Source organism: Manis pentadactyla, chromosome 4 (genome assembly GCF_030020395.1).
Source record: "Manis pentadactyla isolate mManPen7 chromosome 4, mManPen7.hap1, whole genome shotgun sequence".
Lineage (NCBI taxonomy): Eukaryota > Metazoa > Chordata > Mammalia > Pholidota > Manidae > Manis > Manis pentadactyla.
The window spans coordinates 43,471,720-43,493,996 of record NC_080022.1 but is presented as its reverse complement, the minus strand read 5'-3'; the positions used below and the strand labels follow the sequence as shown (position 1 = coordinate 43,493,996).

General features: G+C 45.4%; 1 protein-coding gene across 2 annotated transcripts in view; it reads left to right on the top strand.

Annotated features, from left to right (window-relative positions):
• Positions 1 to 3,939: 3,939 nt before the first annotated feature.
• Positions 3,940 to 22,277, top strand: part of GLIS1 (GLIS family zinc finger 1) — a 243,125-nt gene continuing 224,787 nt past the window's right edge. For both annotated transcript variants that reach the window (XM_036911159.2, XM_036911157.2), the window contains exons 1-2: positions 3,940 to 4,040; positions 5,053 to 5,352. In XM_036911159.2, the coding sequence (XP_036767054.2) occupies positions 5,094 to 5,352 (259 nt within the window). In that variant the 5' untranslated portion in view covers positions 3,940 to 4,040; positions 5,053 to 5,093. The remainder of the gene's footprint in view (positions 4,041 to 5,052; positions 5,353 to 22,277) is intronic.

Sequence of the window (22,277 nt, the reverse complement as noted above, 5' to 3'; positions counted from 1 at the left end):
ACCATTTGTTGAAGAGACTCTTCTTTCCTCTATGAGTGGTTTTGGCACGATTTTGAAACTCAGTTGGCTTAGATATATGGGAAGCAGACACTCTTGACTGAGAACTTTGACAAATCACTTAATTTTGAGTTTTATTTTCTCATCTATAAGATGGGAAAGATAACCTCTTTCAGAGTTTTCAAGATAAAATGAGATCACATATGGAGAGTGTCAGCCATAGTACCTTGCACATAATAGGTTCCCCAATGAATGTTAATTCTTCCCTTGCTTCAAGATATAGAGGCAGGATACACACTGTAACAGCCATCACCTCTATTCTTTCTTTCTTATATCCCCAGGGCACAGGAGACCCTAGACACATAAAAATAACTATTTTTGCCTCAGTCATTTGATGAGTAAATGCTTACACCCCTGGACAAATTTGGTGAGGGGGGAAATCATGATAGGGTGAGGAAGTGCTTAGCTAGAAATACAGGCATGCCAATGAAGTAGTGGTTGGTCTTTAATAATTCAGTCAGCATTCAATAAGCACTTATCTAGTACTGACTTTGTGCCAGAATCTGTTCTAGGTTCTGGAGTTACAAAGGCAAAAGGCTGCCCCTGCTTTTGGAGAGTTCTCAGTCTACAGGGAGAGACAGTCTTTTAAATAGGTGGGTATAAAACAGCATAATAAATTCTGAGATAGAATGAAACAGAGTTGCTTTGAGAGTGGGCAGGAAGGAAATAATTCGAGCCAGAAGATTCAGGGAAGGCTTCTGGGAAAAAGTGACACTTAAACTGGGTATTAAATGATTCATGGGAAGGAGTATAAAGATGGACAAAAGGGAAAAGTGTTAGCATAGGAAAAGCGTATACAAAACTGTGAAGACATGAATATATGTTTTGGGTTTAGGAGGTGAAAAATATTCTGGGGTGATTGGAATAGAGTATAGAGTGGGGTGAGAAATGGCTATTGGCATCTGTTAATAATCATTGGCTTAAACAGGGAAGTGACTTGGTCACATCTGTTTTAGAGATTGATGAGGAGACCTGTATGGAAAATAGATGATAGGGAAGAGGATGAGGCTGGAGGCAGGAAGTAGAATTAGGAAGAAATGTGGTGGAGAGGATAAAAAGGAGGGGGATTTTTAGGTGGGTTTATGGCAAATCAGATATGAGAGTGTGAGAGAGGTGGGGCCTAGGATGACTCTCAGATTTATGACTTGGGGGACTTGGCCACGGGGCCTTTCACCCTGGTAGGGGCATAAGAATGAGGAGCAAAGTCAGAGAAGAAAACATCATATTTGCTTTTTCAGGTGGATCCAGATGGAGATATCTGGTAGACAGACTGTATGTGGGACTGGAAGGGTGAAAGAGAGTTTCAGTTGGAAATGAGTTAGTATAAAAAAAGACCAGACATATTATTAACTGGCCCACTAAAGGGAGAAATTGATTTTTTGTTTTGCTTTGTTTTATTCTTGACAATTAAAATATTATTGAGTTTTATTTTAATACTAAAAGTATAAAGAAAAAGGATATAGCTCATAAATAGCCCATAATCCTACTCCAATAACCCCTGTTGAAAGGAGGGAGGATAATATATATTGTTAGAAAATACAAGCAGTTCAAAGAAGTACAAAATACACAGGTTTCCCCAGTACTCCATTCCCTTAACCACTGTTAACACTTCCTTGTATTTCCTTCTAGGGAAAAAAAAATACATATACCCACTGGATTCTATATATCCCCAAAAGGGTCCTGCTATATACAGTGGTTAAGAGATCTGTTTTATTGAGCAGATTAACCTTACTGCTTTGCCAGACTTCACAAACCCATCTATCCTGGAAAGATGGAGCTGTGAACTAACTCACTGGGGGAAAGGCAGGTTCTCCATGCCCTTAGCTCAGGTATGGAGGCTGGCTCAGGGAGGTGCTCAGTAAAGAAAAACCAAATGAGCTATTGTTGCATCTTGGAAAATTTGGACAGTGTTTGTCTGCAGTTCCAGTTGATTAAGTGACTTATACTGGAAATATTTTCAGAGTCCTAAGTGTGCAGTGCTGTGTGTGTGTGTGCAGAGTGAGGGAGGACAGAGGACTCAGCTCCTAGACTCATCGAAGGGCAGAACTGTAAAGGCCAGTGACCTTCTTCCAACCCTCTTGCTTTCTGAAGGGGAAACAGGCCTAGGGTGAGCTTATGAATTGCCTAAACCACATAGCTTGTTGCATTAGAGCCAACACATGAACTTCAGAAATGTGAGGTGGAGGGAGGCGGAGCACTTGGTGGTGGATTGGGGGAGTTAGCGAACTACTCTTGTTCCTTTCTACTTCTCCTTCTGTCATAAAAGTGTCAAAAATCCCCAACTCCAAATCCTCAGACAGAGGCAAGACCTTTGAGATGTCCTGTGCAGCCCTTGGCCCTTGGCCTATGTTTAATAGGCAGGGTTGGTTGACATCCTGTACCTGTTAGAGGCATCTGGCTAGTATAGGAAGACCACTGAACTGGGAGTCAGGAAGCCTGGATTCCAGTGCCAGCTCTACCACACCCTACCATATTGCTGTGGGCCAGTCATATCCTCTCTCTTTTGAAAGCAGGGGTGGATCTAGCTAAATTTCCAAGGTCCCTCCTAACATTATTGCTTTCTAATCATAAGAGGCTATATTTAAGCAATTATAGAAAATCCAGAATTTAAGATTCTGTGATTCTAAAATTCTGGTTTTCCAAGATTCTGCAGATGCTGCTTAATGTCTCTTACCGTGCAGAATCCTGAGTTGTGAGACCTGACCTATTGTGTAGTAGAGAGGGGCTCCATATATGAGACCAAGGCCAAAGAAACCAGACCCTTTCCTCTAAGAGTGTGAAACAAGGCAGGATCCTGGAGCTGGCCCAAGCCATCAGCAAGCAGTGCAGAGGGGCCGGGAGATGAGATGCAGAGGCCATCTCAGCCTCTCTGGGTCCTTCCAGTAGCCCTGGCACGTAGTCCCTGTGAACAACCCCATTTTGCCCAGGAGGAAACAGGCTCAGAGAAGAGGATGAAGCCATTGGTTCTAGGTGCCCTCAAGTGTTCTTTGTCCAGTGTTCTTTCTACAGTCTGGGCCTTGAGACGCTGCATCGGTTTAGAGGCCCCAGAATGTAGGGAAATAGTGTTCCAGGCTCCAGAGGAACCTAAGGTGGGTCGCAACTCCCGAGGCTGTACGGATCTTCTGGGAACTCACTAAAAACCTGGGTGCTGGGGTCCTGCCCCCAGACAGATTCTCAGACTCACTTGGAATATATTCTAGTTGGGATCTGGGCATCTGATTTTGTTTTTGTTTTTTTGTTTTTTAACTTTGGAATTTGAGACCCTTCAGCCTGGACTTTTTCTGGTGAAAAACACCGCAAAAACAAAAACGTAAGAAAAGTGTTCTGAGAGCCTTGGGTTCGTGGCCCAATTCTGCCGCTGACTCGCTGTGAAATCTGTGCAAGTTTTCCAATGAGTGGGTCAGATTCTGCAAGGAAACTTATAAAGCACGTTCACATCTGTTACCTCCGTGCTAGCAGGCTTTCCGTTCCCATTTGAAGAGGAACAAACTGACCCCGGGAAGAGAAAGGGTCCTGCCCAGCCACCGTGACAGGCGGAGACAGAGACGGTTTGAATCCGGTTCTCTTGACGACCAAGGAGCTCCTCCGCCGGAGCCAGCGCAGCCCCGACAGTGCCCAGCCTCTCCCGCCTGCCGCGCCGCCCGGAGGACCTACGGGGCTCGGCTGCCGGAGGGCAGCCGGCAGCGCAGGACTCCAACAGCCGCCGCCTGTCAAACCCTCCGACGCGCGCCGCGCCCCGCGCCCCGCGCCCGGCCCCGCCCAGGCCCCCCAGGGGAGGGGCCACGCCCTCGTGCAGCGATTGGCTCGGGCTCCGCGGCTGCCCCAAGCCAATGGCTGGAGCGGCTGTCGGGCAGGACGCGGCCCCGCCCCCACCCCGGGGTGCCGCCCCGCCGGACGCGGCGGCTGCGGCGGCTGCGGGGGCTGCGGCGCCAGTGGAGGCGCGCCGAGCCGTGCGCCCCACTAGCAGCCGCGGCGGAGGCAAGGTGAGAGGGGGCGCGGCCCGCGGCCGGCGAGTCGGGGAGGGGCGGGCACCGGGGCTGGAGATCCCAGGCTGGCATCCCAGCGACGCTGGGCTCTGGGGAGCTTTGGGATGGAGCGAGAAGCACGGAGGGGCAGAGACTTTGGGGGCCCGGCCCTCGTTCCAGGAGGGATGATGGAAGGGCCGAGGTTCTGTGGGGGGCACCCAGCGCGCGTGCTTGTGGAGTGTGAGATCGTGTGGCTGCTGGGGTCTGAGCGGGTGAATGAGAGAGCAGTGCGTGTGACACGTCGTGTGCGTTTGCGGAGGTGTGTGGTGTGCGTGGGGGCGACCGTCCGTGGGCGTTACTGACTTCGTGCAGTTTGCGCCCGCACTGGGTTCATTTTCTCTGCTGAGCGGGGGGTGTGCGAGTGATGGTTTCGGTGTCGGGAGTGAGCGCCCATCCTCGGACTCCCATTTGCACGGCTTGGGTGGCTGTGGGTGAATCTCAGACGTCTGCGCCGGTAACCTGTGGGCGCGCAGTCTGCGGTGCCTGAACGCAACCCGGTCCCGGAGAGCCCACGAAGCGTGCAACCGGTGACTTACCTGGAGCAGTCTCCGCAGGCATTACCGGAGCCCTTCTCTGGGAATTAGTTGCCGCCCACTCCCTGTCTTACTGGGTGTTGCCGCACAGCCTCTCTCCCTTCTTCAGGTCTCAGTTTCCCCATTCATCCAAAGAGGGCTGATCTCGGTGGAGGCGGATTTGGGCGGGAGGGCGCAAGGGCTTCGCGGGATGCGCTGTGGCGGCGGGTGGCCGGGACCCTCGACACTCCACGGAAGGAACCGCGAGCAGCTCCTGAGCCCTTGAAAGGGCTTTTACGCGCAATCAGGTGGGTTTGTCAGGTTAGGATACGTGTGGTGGCGCTAACCTATTTTAGAGATGAGGAATAAACGGCGGGGTGGTGACCCGCCCTTGCCCCGGGACAAGAAGGGGTCCGCTCCCTTCCCGCTAACGCGCCCGTGCTGTCTCCCCTCCGCAGGAGCCGGTGCAACCCCCGGCGGTGCGCCCCGCCCGGGCGCCATGCATTGCGAGGTGGCAGAAGTGCACTCAAACAGGAGGCCGAAGGAGGCCCTTGGCGCTCCGGCCCCCGGCCGAGGGCCCGCAGGCCTCGACACGCACATGTCCTTCAGGGTCACAGTGAGCGGCGGCGGCTGCGGGGATGGGGACCCGCGTGACCTGCTGCCCCGGCCGCCTGCACCGCCGCCGTGCGCACACGACCTCCTCCGGCCTCGGAGCCCCCGGGACTATGGTCTGTCCAAGACCGCCGCGGTCGGGAAGGGTAAGTCTGGCCCCGCCAGCATGCCTGACGGGGTGTGGAGAGGTTCGGGCTGTCCTTGGCGTCGCCATCGCACGCCTTTGTAGGAATCCCCCCGAGAACTTGATGGAACTTTCTCCAGAGTTCATAAGTTTCTCTGTAGTTGTTTGGGACTCGCTAGCCATTCTAAAACGATGCCTGTTGAGGAAGCATCTAATTTAAATTCAGTAAGCCTATTTTGGGGGTGTGTGTATAGAAAGCTCAGATTACACAATTTTGCTTCTGTATGTTTTTGGTAAAAGTTTATGAAACTTTTCAAAATCTTATACATTATGGTGAATGGCAACTCAGGTATCTCTAGCTCTGAGCTGGCTAAAGGCATATTTTGAAGTATTCTAGATTCCCTAAATAACAAAAACTGGAGGCCTTCAGCAAGACCCCTCCCCTCTTGAGACCTCAGTTTCTCCATCTGTCAAGTGAGGAGTTAATTATACCAGGTGATTTCTGGATTCCTGATGGAAAATTTTATGAATCTGTGATCCAGCCTGAGTCAAGTTCTGACTTTAAAAAATAGCTTTTCTTTACATGAAGCTTTGGAAGCCTAGTCTTTGGTTAAACGTTACTTTGCAATACCGGCCCTCTACCCACTGAGGCTGGTACAGGCCCCAGTATGCTTTACGGGCTCAAAGTCACACATAATGCCGGGATTCTCAAGAACATGTTCTTCTCATCACAGTTAATTATTATTGAGCCATTATTTATAAGTTTCACTCTGACAGATAATTAACCAGAAATAGGGGAATTGTTAAGGCACTCCCCCTCTTTGCTTACCCCTGGGAGAAACTAAGGCTTTAGAATTTCCTTATTTCACTGTTTGGGACCTCTTGGTTCTATTTCCAGGAAGACAAAAACAGTTTCTTTTAAGGCGCTATAGGCATCACTCTGTTATTATCAGCCCCAGCAATTTAGAAAAAGTAGGGTGGCTTGCTTTTAGAAATGAGAGCTCCTTTTGGGTAAGAAATCCCCTACTTCTCCATGTGGGGACTGGTAAAATAGAGTAAGCATAATTTTTCTTTTTAATGAAAACACCTGATTGTAGGAGAGAGCTGTTTCTTATTTTAAATTTCAGTCTTTCCTCCAATAGATAGAGATCATTTTTTAAAGGATAAATGTAGGGATAAAAATGCTATTAGAGTATTATTTTTGCTGGAATACACATACGAGGTTCTCTTTTACTAGAGAGAGAGGAGTTCTGTGCACTGAGACATGAGTAATATTTGCTTCCCTGAGCTCCCTGGCTTGCCTCTCCACATACAATCCTCTGTTCAAACAGTTACCTTCCTGTAACGTTTTGGGTTTTAAAAATCGTAGCTGTCAGTGAAGATAGAATTCTCTGCGGACCTAGTGAATAGCTCTCTCAAATGTACCCTTTGTTCCCCACTGTGGTTAGAGACATTTCATCTGGATGCTTTGTGTGGGATCTTCCTACTTCTACACCACCAATCTCTAATTATTTTTATTCTCCTCCAACCCTGCTCTGCCCAGGTCTAAAATATGAGATCTTTAAGTTGGGATTGTATTTGGAAAAGGCAGAGGAGGATAAAGAACAGAAGAAAGAATCTCTTTCTTTGTACCTTAATATGGTTGTTCTAGTTAAGCTTTTTGTAAGAGGCTTCTAAACTGTTTTCTTCACAGCTTCCAGTGAGGCTGGTTGGGTAAGATTTATCACACTAGCTTGAAAGATGAGGAAACTGAGGCCTGAGTTGTGGGGAAGTGTCTGGGTGGAGGGGTCTCTGGCCAGCCCATTGCTCATGGATCTGGTGGCCTTAAACAGGGTTCTGACCTAGCCTGTGTCCCTCTAGGCAAGTTGTTCTTCACACCTGAGACAAAATTAGCTTCCCAGCAGAGCTCTGGCAGGGCCGCCTTTAAAAGTGCCATAAAGACCGGAGTACCTTCTTACTGCCTCTACTCCAACCAAAATATTCCCCAGACCATGTAACCCTTTGAAAGTTTGCTATCTAGTTCCAGGGCTCAGGCTTATTGGAAACAGACAGGTAGAAATACCAGTTGATAAATATTTATTGACTGGGCTGGAAATTGTAAGATCCTGCCACCTGTGATCTCTTGGGCTCCTGGGAGAAGCTACTTGACACTCTGAGCCTTAGTTTCCTTGTTTGTCAATTTAAAGTGTGGTACACTTTGAGGGACTGTGGGGAGCATCGGTGATAGATTGTGAAAGGCCACTCAGTGCCTGGCTGTTTTGGGGATTATCCCTGTAACGTGTTTAACATTCTCAAACTCTGGTTTTTCATTTGCATGAGTGGCAGTAATGCCTGCCTTCCATGGTAGATGAAACAATGGTTGGAAGAATGCTTTATAAACTAAAAAGGGAGAAGGGGTCAGTTTTATTAATTTATGCAGGGCACCATGCTAGGGTCAGTGATACCTGAGATAAAGTAGGTAGGACAAGAGTGAGAAAGGTGTGATTTTTAAAATGTCGAACTGGTGCACTAGTTAGGGTTGCTGAGAGGAGCTAAGCTGCAGACCTTTTGTGGCCACTGCTCTCCAGTGACTGAAGACAGTATTGCTCAGTCTGGGATTAGGTTTCAAATGATTTGCCTTCTGCCTCAGACAGACCAGACCCTAAGTTCAGGAAGGAAACAAGCTCTTGAATCCAGCAGCTTTTTGGTAAATGTTGGGGTCCTCTGTATTTCTAGATTTACAGTCAGGAGGCACTGGGGATGGTGCAACATCATGAACTAACATTGTCATCATTTACAATAAGAATCACGATCTGTTTATGGCAGAGTCCCGCTTATCCAGATTCCAAACAGCTGGAAAGGCCAAATTACCAGATGCTGCATTTTTCTTTCTTATTATTAAACACCCGACACTCTGCTTTTGTAAGTCCTGACAAGGAAGAAGGTAAACAGCTGGGCTTTATGGAGGCGGGCAGCTTTGTTGCGATGGCCGATGACGCTGGTTCCCTATGTACAGCGCTTTACGGGTCTCACCATGTGTTCCCACGCATTCTCTCATCTGCCCTCAGGCCAGCTGTGCTCTGCCTACCTTGTAGGTTGTTCCGAGGGAACAGATGTAGAAGTGCTTTGCTGTCTGTAAAGTGCTGGGACGGTATTCTCTCAGTACTGTGATTCCCATTTGATAGATGGGAAGAGGACATAAAGGTTTAAGGATATGCTCAAAACTACTGACAGTAAGTGGCAGTTTGCAAGTCTTCCTGTTGAAAATATGTGATTCTTGTTCTACAACTTGTATCTTCTACATGTGTGTGTGTTGGTGGCTGAGAGCTGGCATTGGGGATGGCTTTCTGACCATTCCCAGAGAATTTAAAATATTTTTGGCTTTGGTATTTCTTCTGTCTCAAATCTTTGGAAATTGGTAAGTAGTATCTATGCCATAGTTAGAAAACTTCTTAGTTTACCAGATGATTCTTTTTGTCCAGAGATGCTATTCCCAGACCAAACCAGATAATGAGCTTACTATTTAATTCATAGTCTCTCTGGGCCCTTCTCACCATGCACAGGGACTGGGCACAACCTGGCAGTAAAAAGGAGGTTGATGATCACCACAAATGTGGGCTCTGCCATCAGCAAACACCCATTATAATATGGCTGTAAATGCCAGACAGTAGTCAATCTTGAAAAAAAAAAGCCAGCATATACTTTTTTCTTGAAAAAGGAAAACAGCTGTAGATTGTGTGCATGGCATTAGGGGCTGGTGATATGGCTTGTTAAGAATAAACATGATAGTTTTGGTGGCGTTATCTGGTAGAGTTTCTTCATCTGAACCAGAAGCCGCTGTGATGTTTGGAGGAGGCTTTGGAGGGACTGGTGCATCCATAATAGAAAGGTATGAGTTATTTTGAAAGCATTTACCCCCTCCAGCTCTGGTGGGCAATTTGCTTGCATTTCATCCATTTTAAAGTGCTGGTCCTGTGATCCGGAAATAATCAGATCCAAATTTTTTCGGGGCTTGAGGTTTCAAATAAGGGGGAGAAAAACCTGCTGGCCAAATGTCAGGCTCAGTGAGACAAAGAGAAACATGAATGTGTGTGGGTATACAAATAAGATAGGAACATGTTGCGTCTACAGTCATAAGAGTTATGTATCCGACAAATCTTTTATAGACATGTAGCGGAAATATAATTCCCAAAGATTCCCTAAGAATCTTGTGCGGCTAGAGTTTCTCTTCCCTTCCTGCCTCCCAAGCTCTCTGGAAGCTGCTAAGACTTGGCATGCAAAATGGAAAGGGACCATTATATGAAATTGAACTTAATTTCGGCTTGTTGTTTCTGAGTAGTTTACCTGTAGTTCTTAGCTGGGCTGAGATCTCAGGACCCTCTTAGCTAAGGAATCATGTTGATAGGCTGTGTTGCTCCATCTGTAATTAAAAAACATAAGTCTCTTTATATGCTGTGGTTTTCCTTCACACTTTTCCTCCTTCTGAAAAAAACCCCAAACCCACCCCATCTTTGAGTTATTCATCTCCCTGTGTTACATTTGCGTGAGAAGCTAAATGAGCCAGCGCACTTATTTTTACAGTGCGTTAAAATCCCATTACAGGCATAAGTGCACAATGAATCATTTTAAAAAAATATATTCTTATGTTCTTTGTTCTGAATGTTGCATAATTATCATCATTTTCTTCGGTTTTATTTTGTGGAGTTTGGCCAGCATCCTAGAAAAGGGGAGAAACTAAAGTTAGGAAGAGGGTTTTCAGTCCTTTTTTGGATAGGATTAGGAAAAAAAACAATAAACAAATAAATACCAGCTTTACTTGTAAGTTGACCAGCGACTGTTGCTAACTGTGGCTTTGCGTAGAGAGGATCATTTCCCTTCCTTCTCTCAATTTTCTTGGGAAAGAATTCCCTGTTTTGAAGCTGATACGGTGGTTGTGTCAACAGTCTCACCTTATATATATATATATATATATACTGTTACATTCAAATTTAAGTTATAATGTATGGTTTGCTTTTTTTTCTAATACAGATCTAAGTTGCAATTAGTTTGGACATAGAGAGTTGTGTTGTTTCTTCTGGTAGGGGGTAGTTTGTTTTTGTGTTTAAGGAAACAAAGACATTCACTTCAAGGTGGACAAGAAATGAAACAAATTCTGCAGTGGGCTTTGAAAAATTCAGCTACATTATGCAAAAAGCACAGCTGTTTTACCAGGGCCAGGAAAAAAAGAGCAACCTCCTGAAATACTTGTACTGCTCGCCTTCACTGTGCTAATGACTCTAGCAATTTAAAAACAGACTTCTTGTTTATCAACAGCCGCTACCCGAATTAATAGTTTACAATGGAAAAAAAAAAAACGCTTTCAGCATTAGAAGCAAAGTCCGGACTGATAGCTGAGTTACTGAGTAAGGAAAGCAGACAAGAGAGGGGAAAAGTTTTGCGGCTGTTTTGGTCTCCCAAAGCCTTATTTATAAGAAACTGAAAGGAAGCGGAGACCTGGGGTGGGTGGGTCTGGAGCCCAGGGGTCTTAAAGTCCCATCGTGAGGCATCTGTTTTCTTCTTTTCCAGTCTTCCCCCAAACTCCAAAGGGTTATTCCTTCAGAAGGTTTCCGGTGGATCCAGGCAGATTGTGTTAGCATTATGAGCTGTGTTTCTAACATCAGCATTTGAGTCAGATGCACTGAGAGGAGGCTTTAGTCCACAAACTGAATAATGCATTTCCTGTAGGGCCTGAATTTATTTGGTGGGTATCATTGGGCCTGTCTGGAACAAACACTCATGCTATTGTATGGCCTCCATGCATGTGGGCCATGCCCTTGTCCTTGAACCTCGGTTTCCCTGTCTGTTAAAAGGGAAGCAGCTCGATGGGATGATCCACAGTCCCTGTTCTGATGTTCCAGGATGCCATATGAACTGGGCTAGGAAGGTCAGGAGGGATCTAGGGTGTGGAAAGAGGCCTGCTTTGTCTCAGGTCAGGTTATAGACTTGACCTGTCCTTGGAAAGAACTGACCATTACTGAGCACCTACTCTGTGCCAGGCTGGACACTTTATTGCTGTGATTGTATTTACAAATACTCAAGAACCCTGTGAGGAAAGAAGGCATTATTCTAATTTTACAGACAGGGGAACTGAGGTTTGGAAATGTTAAGTGGTTTGTCCAAATAAGGAGCTCATTATTTAATTCATAGTGACTGCTGTGCAGGTGGTAAGCAGCAGAGTCTGAGATTTGAACCCAGCTTTATGTGACAGCAAAGTTGGTACTTTGCTCCTAAAGCACAGCCAGCACAGGACAGCCTTTAAAACCCAAGCAGTGGCAAGGAGTCACTGTGGGTATAGAGTGTGTCCCCAGTCCTGGAGGAAGGCAGTAGAAGACCACAGGCTGGTCCAGATGTCCACTCCCCAGAGCAGCCTTCTGAGTCTCAGCTGACAGGCCAGGGTGTGACTTTAAGGGAGACTCTCTTGCTTCCCACCATCCTGCTGCAGAAATGGGAAGGACAGTGGTTCTCAGTTGTGACATGGGGTCCTCAGGCAAGGACTCTCTGATGTTATGAGTGGTCCCCTAGAAGCGGCCCCTTCTCAGTAGCAGCCCACATGCACACTCACCCCCCTGCCCTAAACCCCCGCTGCTGCGGGTTATTGCACGATCTAGTCCCTATTTGAGCCTTTCACCCAGTTTGGGGAAACTTGCCCAGGCCCTGTCTGCAGTCTCCCTTCTACTGCTTCTCAAGACTTCAGTTTGAAAAGGATGCCTCATCATCCTCACCACGCCTGTTGGGTAGAATACATGCTTCATTAGGCATGGTGAGTCAAGATCTATCAAATAATTATTTCTTATTGAATGCTTGGTGGAATGAAGAAGGGCTTGGGAGGGAGAACAGGCCAGGGATCAGAGTGAACTTGAGAATTTGTGAAAAATGGGTCTTTTGTGTCAAATGGTGAATTAACCAAATGACCCCCCGTGGAAGGAAAGGTCCACTGGGGGTTTGCAACTGTGGCTTTGCATGAGAGGGTGTGTGCATTCAGGAGATTGTATGTGAGTATGGACATTCTCAAGGAATCGTATTTATTTTGAAGACGAATTTGCAGGAGTCTTTACTGCCCAAGAACTGTGCCTTTGGATGGTGATGCTGAGTCTGAAGGGAGAGTAGGAAGAAGTATCAGGATGGCCCCTCGTGGGATGTGGCCCAGCCTCTTCCTATCGCTGTCATTTTAGCAACCAGATTACTCTTTTAGATGGTGTTGCTTTTGTTTTTAAACAACAGGTTTGTTGGAAAATAAGGCTTTGCAAGAAACCAAGGAGTATTATAAACCCAATTTAAAAAATACAGATCCCATTTGCTGTTTTAAGCTCTCTGGAGGACTGGAGATTGGGTTTATTTTGGAACATTGCTGGGCTATATGAATTACTTCTCTGAGGCTTGAGTATTTAATACCTAGTAGAAGTTTGTATAAGAGTTGATGATGTATTTTGCCAACTTTCCAACCCTGTAAATAAATTACATGTGCTGGCAGAGGCTGCCAGGATCCACTGTGTCAATCGAAGCTTAATTTTTATCCCAAATCACTTAATACTTTTGTCCTAGCGAGTACAGAAAGTTACCGGGTTTCGCCTAGCAGCGGGCCCATTCCAAGCCGTAGCTGGCTTTGCAAGCCTGTGAATAGGCCTCCATGGATTCACCGATCTTGACACAGTTCTCAGTGGTTAAGTAGCTTCAGCTCTCTCAAGTCCAACCCTCAAGGCAGAGAATGATAGTATAATTTTAAGTATATCGTAAAAATGAAACTCAATTGCTTCAACTCCCCAAACCTGTCTCACTCCCCTTCTCTGGAGAAACGGCTGTAATTGTGTGTTTAATCTCAAGACCGCCTGTACTTTTTATCTTATTTGAGTGCAAAGCCCAGGTTGGCATTTCTAGTGCGAAACAAAATAGGGTTTCTAATTTGGAGACACTATTAAATATTTCATGCTTCAACCAAACTCAATTCTTTTTTTCCTATAATAAGTTTAAATATTAATTCTCTGGAATGTCAGATGCCTAAAGCTAGGCATTTAGTGATCTGCCGTTTCAAGTATCTCGAAGAAGGTTTATGAAACAGGATATTTCACTGGGAGGGATGAGTAGTGTGTTTCAGAGATATCTGAATTCAAGGCAGCGTCTTCTGATTTACTTTTTAAAGGGAAAAGGTCATAAAATAAGTTGCTTTATGTGCTGAAGGATTAACTGGCTTAGGCTGAAATAACAGCAGAGACTTTACTGTTTTTCCCTGTTATATTTTAACAATGCTTTTTGGGGGAGGGGGTGGGTCATTTTCCCGCCTGCTTGTCTCCTCCCCCATATCCTCCCCACCCAGCCAGATGGCTTTAATTCTAACCAAATCCCACGCTGAGGCCAAATGATTGATCAAACAGTCATTTGTACTTACATAGTGCTCTTTGTGAGAAGATCTCTGCATTGGAGCTTCTCGCTGGGTCGGCTCCTCTTTGGGCCCTCAGATGGTTGGTTTCCAGCAGACTGAAGGGTCTGGAGAGGTGAGGGTATGAGGGTGGGTGCAGAGCAAAACTCACAGAACTTGCATCTGAAGAAAACTTGCTTCAAACCTTTCTGTTACTTCCCATCCCTGGCAGCAGAGGTATCCAAGTTTTCTAAATACAAGGACAAAAATCTTTCCCCTGTCCAGATGATAGCAGTTACATTTTTTAGTATCTGTTGATGGAGAAGATACCTAATGATGTTAGTTTTAAGAGCTCTTTAAATAGGTTTGTATTTTATCAACCACCTGCACATCCATAGACATGTCCATTTGTTTTACAAACAGACCATCTTTTGTACATGCTTTAAAGGTCTCCTGTGAAATTACAGCTTGTCTTATAGATTGGCAACCAGTTTGACCTTTGATCTGGCATTCAAGGCTTTCTGCCAGTTCAACTCCCTCTTGCTAATACCTGCTTGGCTTGTTCTCTAGCAGGGTCAGACATTTCCTTAAGCAGCTTAGAATTTTCTCTTGTCCTTCTGTCCTTATAAACCGTTAGCTTCTTTTTATTCATCTTGTGCCTCCTTAAGTCATTTTTGGAACAAGTTGGAAAATAAATAGTTAATATTTAAGTATTCAATATTCATCTTTTACCCTGGTATCCAGTACCAGGTCTGGCCCAAAGTACACATCTGAGAAGCTTGTAGAGTGTTGATTGAGGCTGTGGGCATGGAAACAGGCCACTAGGTTTGAATCCTAGCTCTGGGTACTAACTTGGGGACCATGGAGCAAGTTATTGAGCTCTCGGGGTCTCAGTGTCCTTATCTATAAAATGGGCATAATAGTAGTAATGATCTCAAAAGACTGTCAGGAGGATGAAATGAGTTAATACATGTATAAAGTGCTTAACTACAGAGACTGGCACATGGTAAAGTGCTCAGTAAATGTTGGGATTATTATTTTTATTGTTATTGCTGTCATGTAAATATTTGGTAAACAGGACCTTTTGGAAGGGACTTCCTTCACTTCCTTTTTACTAGACTGACTTCTGCTTAATTTTAAAGACCCAGCTAAAGTGCCATCTCCTCCCAGAAGCCTCCCTTTTCTCCCTAGGCCCAGCTAGGCTAGAGCTCTGGCATGCATAACCTTTATCCTTCCTTCTGCTGTTGCACTGGTCCCTCTCTGGGGCAGTTTTCTGCCTGCTGTATGCCCAGCACAGAGCCTGCTGTATGCCCAGCACAGAGCCTGGCTCAGAGTGGGTGCCCAGGAAGATTGGGAATGGAGTCTAACCCAATCTCTGTTCTCAGGAGTTTGTGGCCTATGAAGAAGGAGCCCAGTTTTATACTGTTATTCCCACAAAGTTGAACATATTGTAAGCTTTCAGCATATATGAGACTCTAGTAAAAGCTCAGTGAGTTCTCACATGCAGACAGCCACATTCTCTCTCCAGCACCATCCTCAGGCTCTTCATAACAAGGTCTGTTCCTCACCTGCTAGGTGACTTTGCAAGTCTTGTCACCTGTCTGGCCCTCTTTTCCTCTCCTTTCTAGGAAGAGTTGGCTTCTGTGATCACAGGCCCTCTAGGCCGTGAGGCTTTGGAGTTGCCAGGCCACCGACCAGGTGGAGGAGCTGGGGGCCTGATGGCTGTCCTGGAGAGACTGGCCCAGGACTGTAGGCACTCTGCCAAACACCTGCCCTTGCTGCTAGGCAAAACCCCAGGCACTGAAAGATGTGTCTTGTCTTGTGGCTTAAAGAACAGATGTTGCTGACCCAGGTTTCTCTAAGATGAAGAAGAACACTAGACCAAGTATTGGAACTGAGAGCAGGGAGCTAGATAATGGTAGCCCTGCTGGGGTGGAGATTGATGTATATACCCCGGAACACCATTCCAAGACGGGTATAGATGGAATCCTGGGCAGGGGGTTTGTATTGGCTCCTGGCTCCTTTCTAGGCACAGTTGTGGTTTGAGCTTTGTAAGGTATAATGCTCTGGCCATGCCATTACTATTCATTCACTCCCCCTTTGAACAGATGGGAAGACCAAGGTTCAGAGAGGCCATGCTACTTGTGCAAAGGGGGCCATATGGCTTTTGGAGTCAGAACTGAGTTTGGATCCTGCTACACTACTTGCTGGAGCCCCAGTTTTCCTCATTTGTAAAATGGAGCTAATTCCTGTCTCACAGGGTTGATATGGGGGGTTAAGATGAGAAGTGTGTGGAGCAGCTAGCTCAGGGGCTAGGACCTACTAGGTGTGTAACAAAGGTGAGCTATTGTTAATTGTCTTGTTGAGTGGGACAGGGCCCCAGGCCTGACTTTGTCTGATGCTGTTTCTCCTTTTCATTACAGTACCCTATTCCCTTACTCTGATTTTTTCTTTTTTTTGGTGAAATTAAAAGAGTAAGGAATTTGGAGTCAGAGAGACTCAGGTCCCCATCTGAGTTGTTGAGGGCAAAGATACGATTGGCTGGCATTTTGGCTTCACATAGGGCTAGGAGCCATTGTCCCTTGCTTCATGTAGGCACTGTCATCCCTGCTGAGGTGGGCAGGAGCTGCTTCAGCACAGCTCTCTGATAGGCCCTGGCCCTGGGGTGGCTGTTGTGTCCAGCAGGAGAGGGAGGTTGTTTGTGGGGTGGGTCAGGAGGCAGAGACCTCCTGCTTCCCTGGTTTATTGAGTTGGAAGTTGCCTTCCAACCGATTCCCAGCTAAATTACCTTGATTCTGCCCTCCCAAGTTTACGAAATTTACTGTTCTGCTCCCCATTTCCTGTGCTGACGGATCTCCAAGGTGCTGCAGTGGCTTCCATTTCCACTGCCCTGCTGTGAGTAGCTAGCCTCTGAAGCCATTTAATTCCTGCTATGTTTCCTCCTTGTGAGGTGTGGGCCAGAGAATAGAGTGAATGCAGGAACCTAGCAGAATCAGTCTGTCCCTCTCCAGTCCACAGATGGCTTTCTGGGACATTCCCCAAGCAGATTTTCAGCATAGCCACCCAGACTGGCTCTCTGTTTCTGACTCTCAAGCTTCCCATTTGTAAAATGGGACAGTGATCCCAGCCCAGCGAACTGTTGGGAGCATTTGGAATGAAGTATGTAAAACTGTCCTAAAAATGGGAAGGCTGTTCCTGGGTTTGGTTGTTGACTGGTTCATTTGTCAGTGTATTGAAGGGCCCATGAGTCCCAGGAGGATGTGGCCCTGGGACACCCTGGTGGGCTAAGAAACCCGCACGGAGCTCACAGTCTGGAGGGCCGGTGGATAGTCGACAAGTTTCTGCGGGATCCCTCCCAGCCTAAGTGAGACCCCAGCCTTCCTCTGTGTAGCTCTACCACCTTATCACCTGGCTCACTGTCCTAAGTGAACTCCTGGGCTCCAGTGAGTCTAACTTCATAATGTTGGACAATCTCACTGAGCCTTGGTTTACTGGCTTTATAAAATGGAAATATTTGCTAGCTAGCTCCCCTTGCAAGGCTAGTGAGAGAATCAGTGAGGTCAGGGTGGGGAAGGGCTGACTGCAAGGCCTCTGAGGAGCAGCTCCCTACAGGAGGGAGCCCACATAGGTTAGTCAGTCCTGGGGATGGGGACTGCCTTTGCCAGCCCATTTCTTACATCTGTTGCCAATCCTGCTTGCTTAAGCTTTCCTCTAGGAGGGAGTACCCTCTCTCATTGTCTCTGGAAGTATGGGCCAAGAACTTTTCCTTATGCAAAATAGGAGTCTCTCCTGTCCCAGCTTCACCCCCCTTCCTCCCCACTCTGTCTTAAATTCTGTCAATGGCTCCGGCTGCTCACGCATGCAGAATATGGAAGAGCCCTTTGCTGGGAGACACAGAGACAAGTGAATCCCCATCCTGTGATAGTTGTGGGCTATGGGGCTGTTATGGGCCCACCTCCTCCTCTTCATTTTCAGTTTGCTGCAGCAATCATTTCTTGAGCACTTCCAGACACTGGATCATTTAAAATTTATTTATTTAATTTAACTTAACTGAATTTTTAATTTTTATTATTTTCCATTTTGCATTCCTACATCTTTGCCAACACTCAGTATTGTAATTCTTTAAATTTAGCTGTTGGTGGGTGGATGAGTGGTAGAATCTTACTGTAGTTTTTTTTATTCACATTTTCCTAATGACCGGTGATGTTGAGCACTTTTCTGTGTGCTTATTGGCCATTAGTATGTCTCTTCTTTGAAGTGTCTGTTCAGATCTTTTGTCTGTTTTATTGAATAGCCTTGTTTAATTATTGAGTTTTAAGGGTTCTTTACATATTCTAGGTAGAAAGCTTTTGTCAGATATATGTATTATGAATATTTTATCCCAGTCTGAGGTTTGCCTTTTCATCTTATTAAGTCTTTTGAAGTTTTTTTTTTAATGGATCATCTTGTGTAATCTTAACTACCCTGTGATGTAAGTGTTCTTATGTAAGTACTTATAGCTATTTAATTAGTTTTAATTTTAATTAATTATAATAAAATAAAAAATTCAATCCTTCTGTTATACTAGCTACATTTCAGGTGCTCAGCAGACACATGTGGCTGGTGGCTCCTTTATTGGACAGAGCAAATGTAGAGCATTTCTGTCACTACAGAAGGTTTGGTTGGACAGCGCTAGTCTAGAATATCATTCTTTATAATTTAGTCATCTGTTCAGCAAACATTTCCTAGATCTCTGTGGTATGCTAGACTCTCTGTCCAGCCTTGGAGAAGTAGGTATAAGCCAGGCTTGGCCTCTCCCTTGGGGGTCATCCAGTTGAGGGGGCAGGCAGATGGACATGGCAGCTTAGAGGTGGGGCCAGCATGCTGGTCACCAGACCTGGCTTCTCTTGGGGACACATATGTGATTCTCAGGGTCTGTCCCCCTCTCAGAGACCTCAGAGGCCAGCACTCACAAGAAAGACATGAGAGCAGGCTTCCCTAAGAGGCGGCCTTTGAGTGGCTGGGCCTTTGGGGGTGGGTTCCGCTGGCTGCCCAGAGAAGCAGCCCAGAGGGGGAAGATGGTTCATGTAAGAGCATCTCTGTAGCTGGAATCATGCTCACGTCTTCCTAATGGTGCCCTGCACAGCCACTTGGATAGAAATGTTCCTGACTTCCAACAAATTGCTTTATTTCACTCCTAATCCTTCCTTGGGAGGTGGCTGACCCTTTAAGGATAATTTAATTTAAAATTCTTAAGTTTTTTCACTTATGTCAGTATTACATAGTTATTGTAGAAAAATTGGAGACTATAGAAACATATAAAGATGGAAGTAATATTTGCTCATACCCTTATTCCCAACAATGACCACCATTTACATTTTGGTATATTCATTTCAGTCTTTTTTCTCTACTTAGCTGTATGTGAATTAATTTTTTCATATCACTGAGATCATTCTAAATATAGTCTTGTGTACTTTTTCTAAATTTGACAATCTAACGTAATAAACCTCTTTCATGTTATTAAAACTCTTTGTAAATATTCAGAAGTACATTGCATTTTATTACATGTGTTAAATTTTTTTGAATAGGTGATATTTTTAAATGGTTCAAAATTCACCCAAAAAGTGTTCTTAGGAAAAGACTTCCTCTTCTCTTTTCCCTGTGCCCCCAGTTCCCATTGCTGGAGGCAACTAGTAATTTCTGCCCGAGTATTTGTCTGGACTTTCAGAGATAGTTTATGTTCACATAAACAAATGTGTATGTATACTACTTGTATGTGTAGTACTTAGATTTTTTTTTACCTTTTCTCTAAGATAATGCTGCAGTGAATATCTTTATACAGGAATCTTTATTTGCATCTCTGACTATTTTCTTAGGATAGAGTCCCAGAAATGAAAATTGCTGAATTAAGGGGTAGTAACATTTGGCACACATTACCAAATAGCTCTTTAGAAGTTTGCACCAATTTTCACAACCACAGGCAGGACTTAGCTTCCCTTTATCTTCACCAGCGCTTCCAAAATAATTTCCTAATTTAAAGGTGGAAATGATATCTTGTTATCATTTCTTTTTATATTTATTTGACTGTTAGTGTGGTGGGACTTATATATTGTGCGTTGATTCACAGTTCATAGCTCCTCTTTTCCAAGTCGGAGCCTGAATATTTTACTTACAAAATTTAAAAATATACATATTTTAAAGTGCTCAATAAGTTAAGAATGTTAATGCTTTGTTCATCAGATTTCTTGCTAATATTATGAGTCTGCTGTTTAAACAGATTTTTTTGTGGTGATTTTCAAACAAAAATTTATATATTTTTATAGTCATATTTCCAAGGTGTTTCTTTGCTATTTCCTTCATTCCTTTTCTTTTTGTCATTCACCAAGTCTTATTGTTTACTCTTATTATTATTTTGGGAAGCTTGTTTTATTAACATTCTAAAAATAAATTTATATTTTTAGCAAAATATGCCAAACATAGTTTTTAAACCACCTAATACTGAAAACTTTGAAGAGTCTTACCCTTTTTTTCATTGTCATGCGGGGAGGCGTACCTCCAGGGGGCGCCACTTACCCCGATCTATGTGAATGATGCTCCCCAGGCTTGTGCATCACGTTGGCCCTGCCTTCAACTTGTTCAGTTGTCTTTTCCTAGTATTTTCTTCCATGTCTTAGTTACAGTAATAAAAACAATGATAGCTAAACATCACACCATGGTCCAGTCATGCTGAATTACAAACATAATTCCTTTAATTCTCCCAACAACCCTGTGAAAGAGTTACTGTTATTATCCCTGATTTCCATGAGGAAACAGACACAGAGGAGGAAAGTGACTGGTCCAAGGTCACAAGCTGGTGAGTGGGGAAGCCTGAACCACTGTGCTACGCAGCCTTTAAGTAAGATTTATGCTGCCATTTCTGGATCAGTTGTACTCACTGTCTACTGGCTTCTTGTTATGATAAAGGAGGATTTCATTCTCTTAACACTGTGCCTCTCCAATTCTTTTCCCACTTGTGCCCCCTCCGAGTTGCTGCACAGTTTAAGCCAGTGCACAGGTGAGTGTGTGTGTAATGAGATGCCACTGTGGGGATTTTGCTGTCTTGGTTCTGAGCCCTAAGGCAGTAGGTATTGACAGTAGGCTACCTTCTAAAGTAGAACTTGAGGTGCCTGCACTCAACTCGGCTTTTGAGACCCCTACCTAGTCTACACTTGGAGGGTTTAAAAGTGTGGAGTTGGAAGAGACCAGAGAGAGGATTTCTTTGGAGACTCTTGTGGAAAAAGCAGCAATGTTTTTCCCCCTGTGCGGGGGACAGGGAGGGGATTGCTTTCTCCTCACCACAGCAGGTGAGGGGGCTCTAAGAGACCCACTCAAGAGTGCTGCACACAGCCCCTGAGGCCGAAGGAATGGCTCTGTTTAGCCATGCTCGAGGGTGTGAAAGATGAAAGGCTTGGCCCAGGGGGACAGGCAGCTGCACTGTTGCTTCCCATGAAAGGGCAGAGGGTTGTGTTGCAACAGATCTGCCTGATGATCTGTTTTAGACTGAGTATCCCTGTCCAAGAGGGCTTGTCTCCAGATGGAGGTGAGAGAGACCAGAGCTGTCCCATGGGATGCAGTGAGGTGGGGAGTGTCTGCCAACCTGGAGAGTCCCAGGAGCCCATAGAAGTGGGCGCCGAACATCCACGTCCAGAGAGTTGCCTCGGTATACCAGGTAGGTGAGCCCCTTTCTGCCACTATTGTAGGCAGAGTAAGAGGCTGGAGGCATTATCCCTCTACCCTGCCCAAGGCCCCCAGGCTGAGGCAGGCTTGAGCTGGGGGAGGGGAGGAGCTTGACTGTAAATGAAACTCAGAGTTGAGATTACTAGTCTGGACAGGACATTTTAATTACTAAACTGAGACTGTTCTTGGGACTAAAAGTGTCTAGAAGATGTTTTATGATCCAAAGGGTTAAGGAAGCTTCCACAGACTTCACAGGTGTCAGGGGTGGGGATGGAGAACAAGTCTGCAGATTAGGTTTTAAAGCAGGTAGTGGGGATAGGGTGGCGCAGAGGTGGGGCATGGGTAATGGTGAATTGTTTCTGTAGCATTCTCTGGAGCCCACCTTTTCAGCATAGTGGTTACATTTGGAACAGGATACTGCATCAAGTCATGCATTATGGGAACTTTTCCTTTGGGGTATAACATCTTGCTTTCCTGGGGATAAATAAGACCTCTTTTTTCATTTGTTTGATATTTATGTATCCATCACCATTTTTTTCCTTAAATATTTTATCAGTTTTGTCGAATGCCTGTCAATCATACTTTCCTAAATGCTCAAATGCATCAGAGTGTCTCAGTTCCACGTCGCCCACACTGTAAAGAAGTAGGAGGTACCTCTGCACAGCTGACCTCTTGGGGCTTCTCTTTGAAGCTCTCCTATGTAGAAGTCCCCATTTCTTGGTTCACATCTGTATTGCGTACTCCAGCTGATTTAAGCAGAAAAGGGATCTCATTCAAAGGATGCTGGTAACTCTCAGAATTTCCTACTAAAGATAGAGAACCAGGCTTGGAAGCCACATAGCCAAGAATAGTACCCCAAATCCCATCACAGGGCTGTGCTG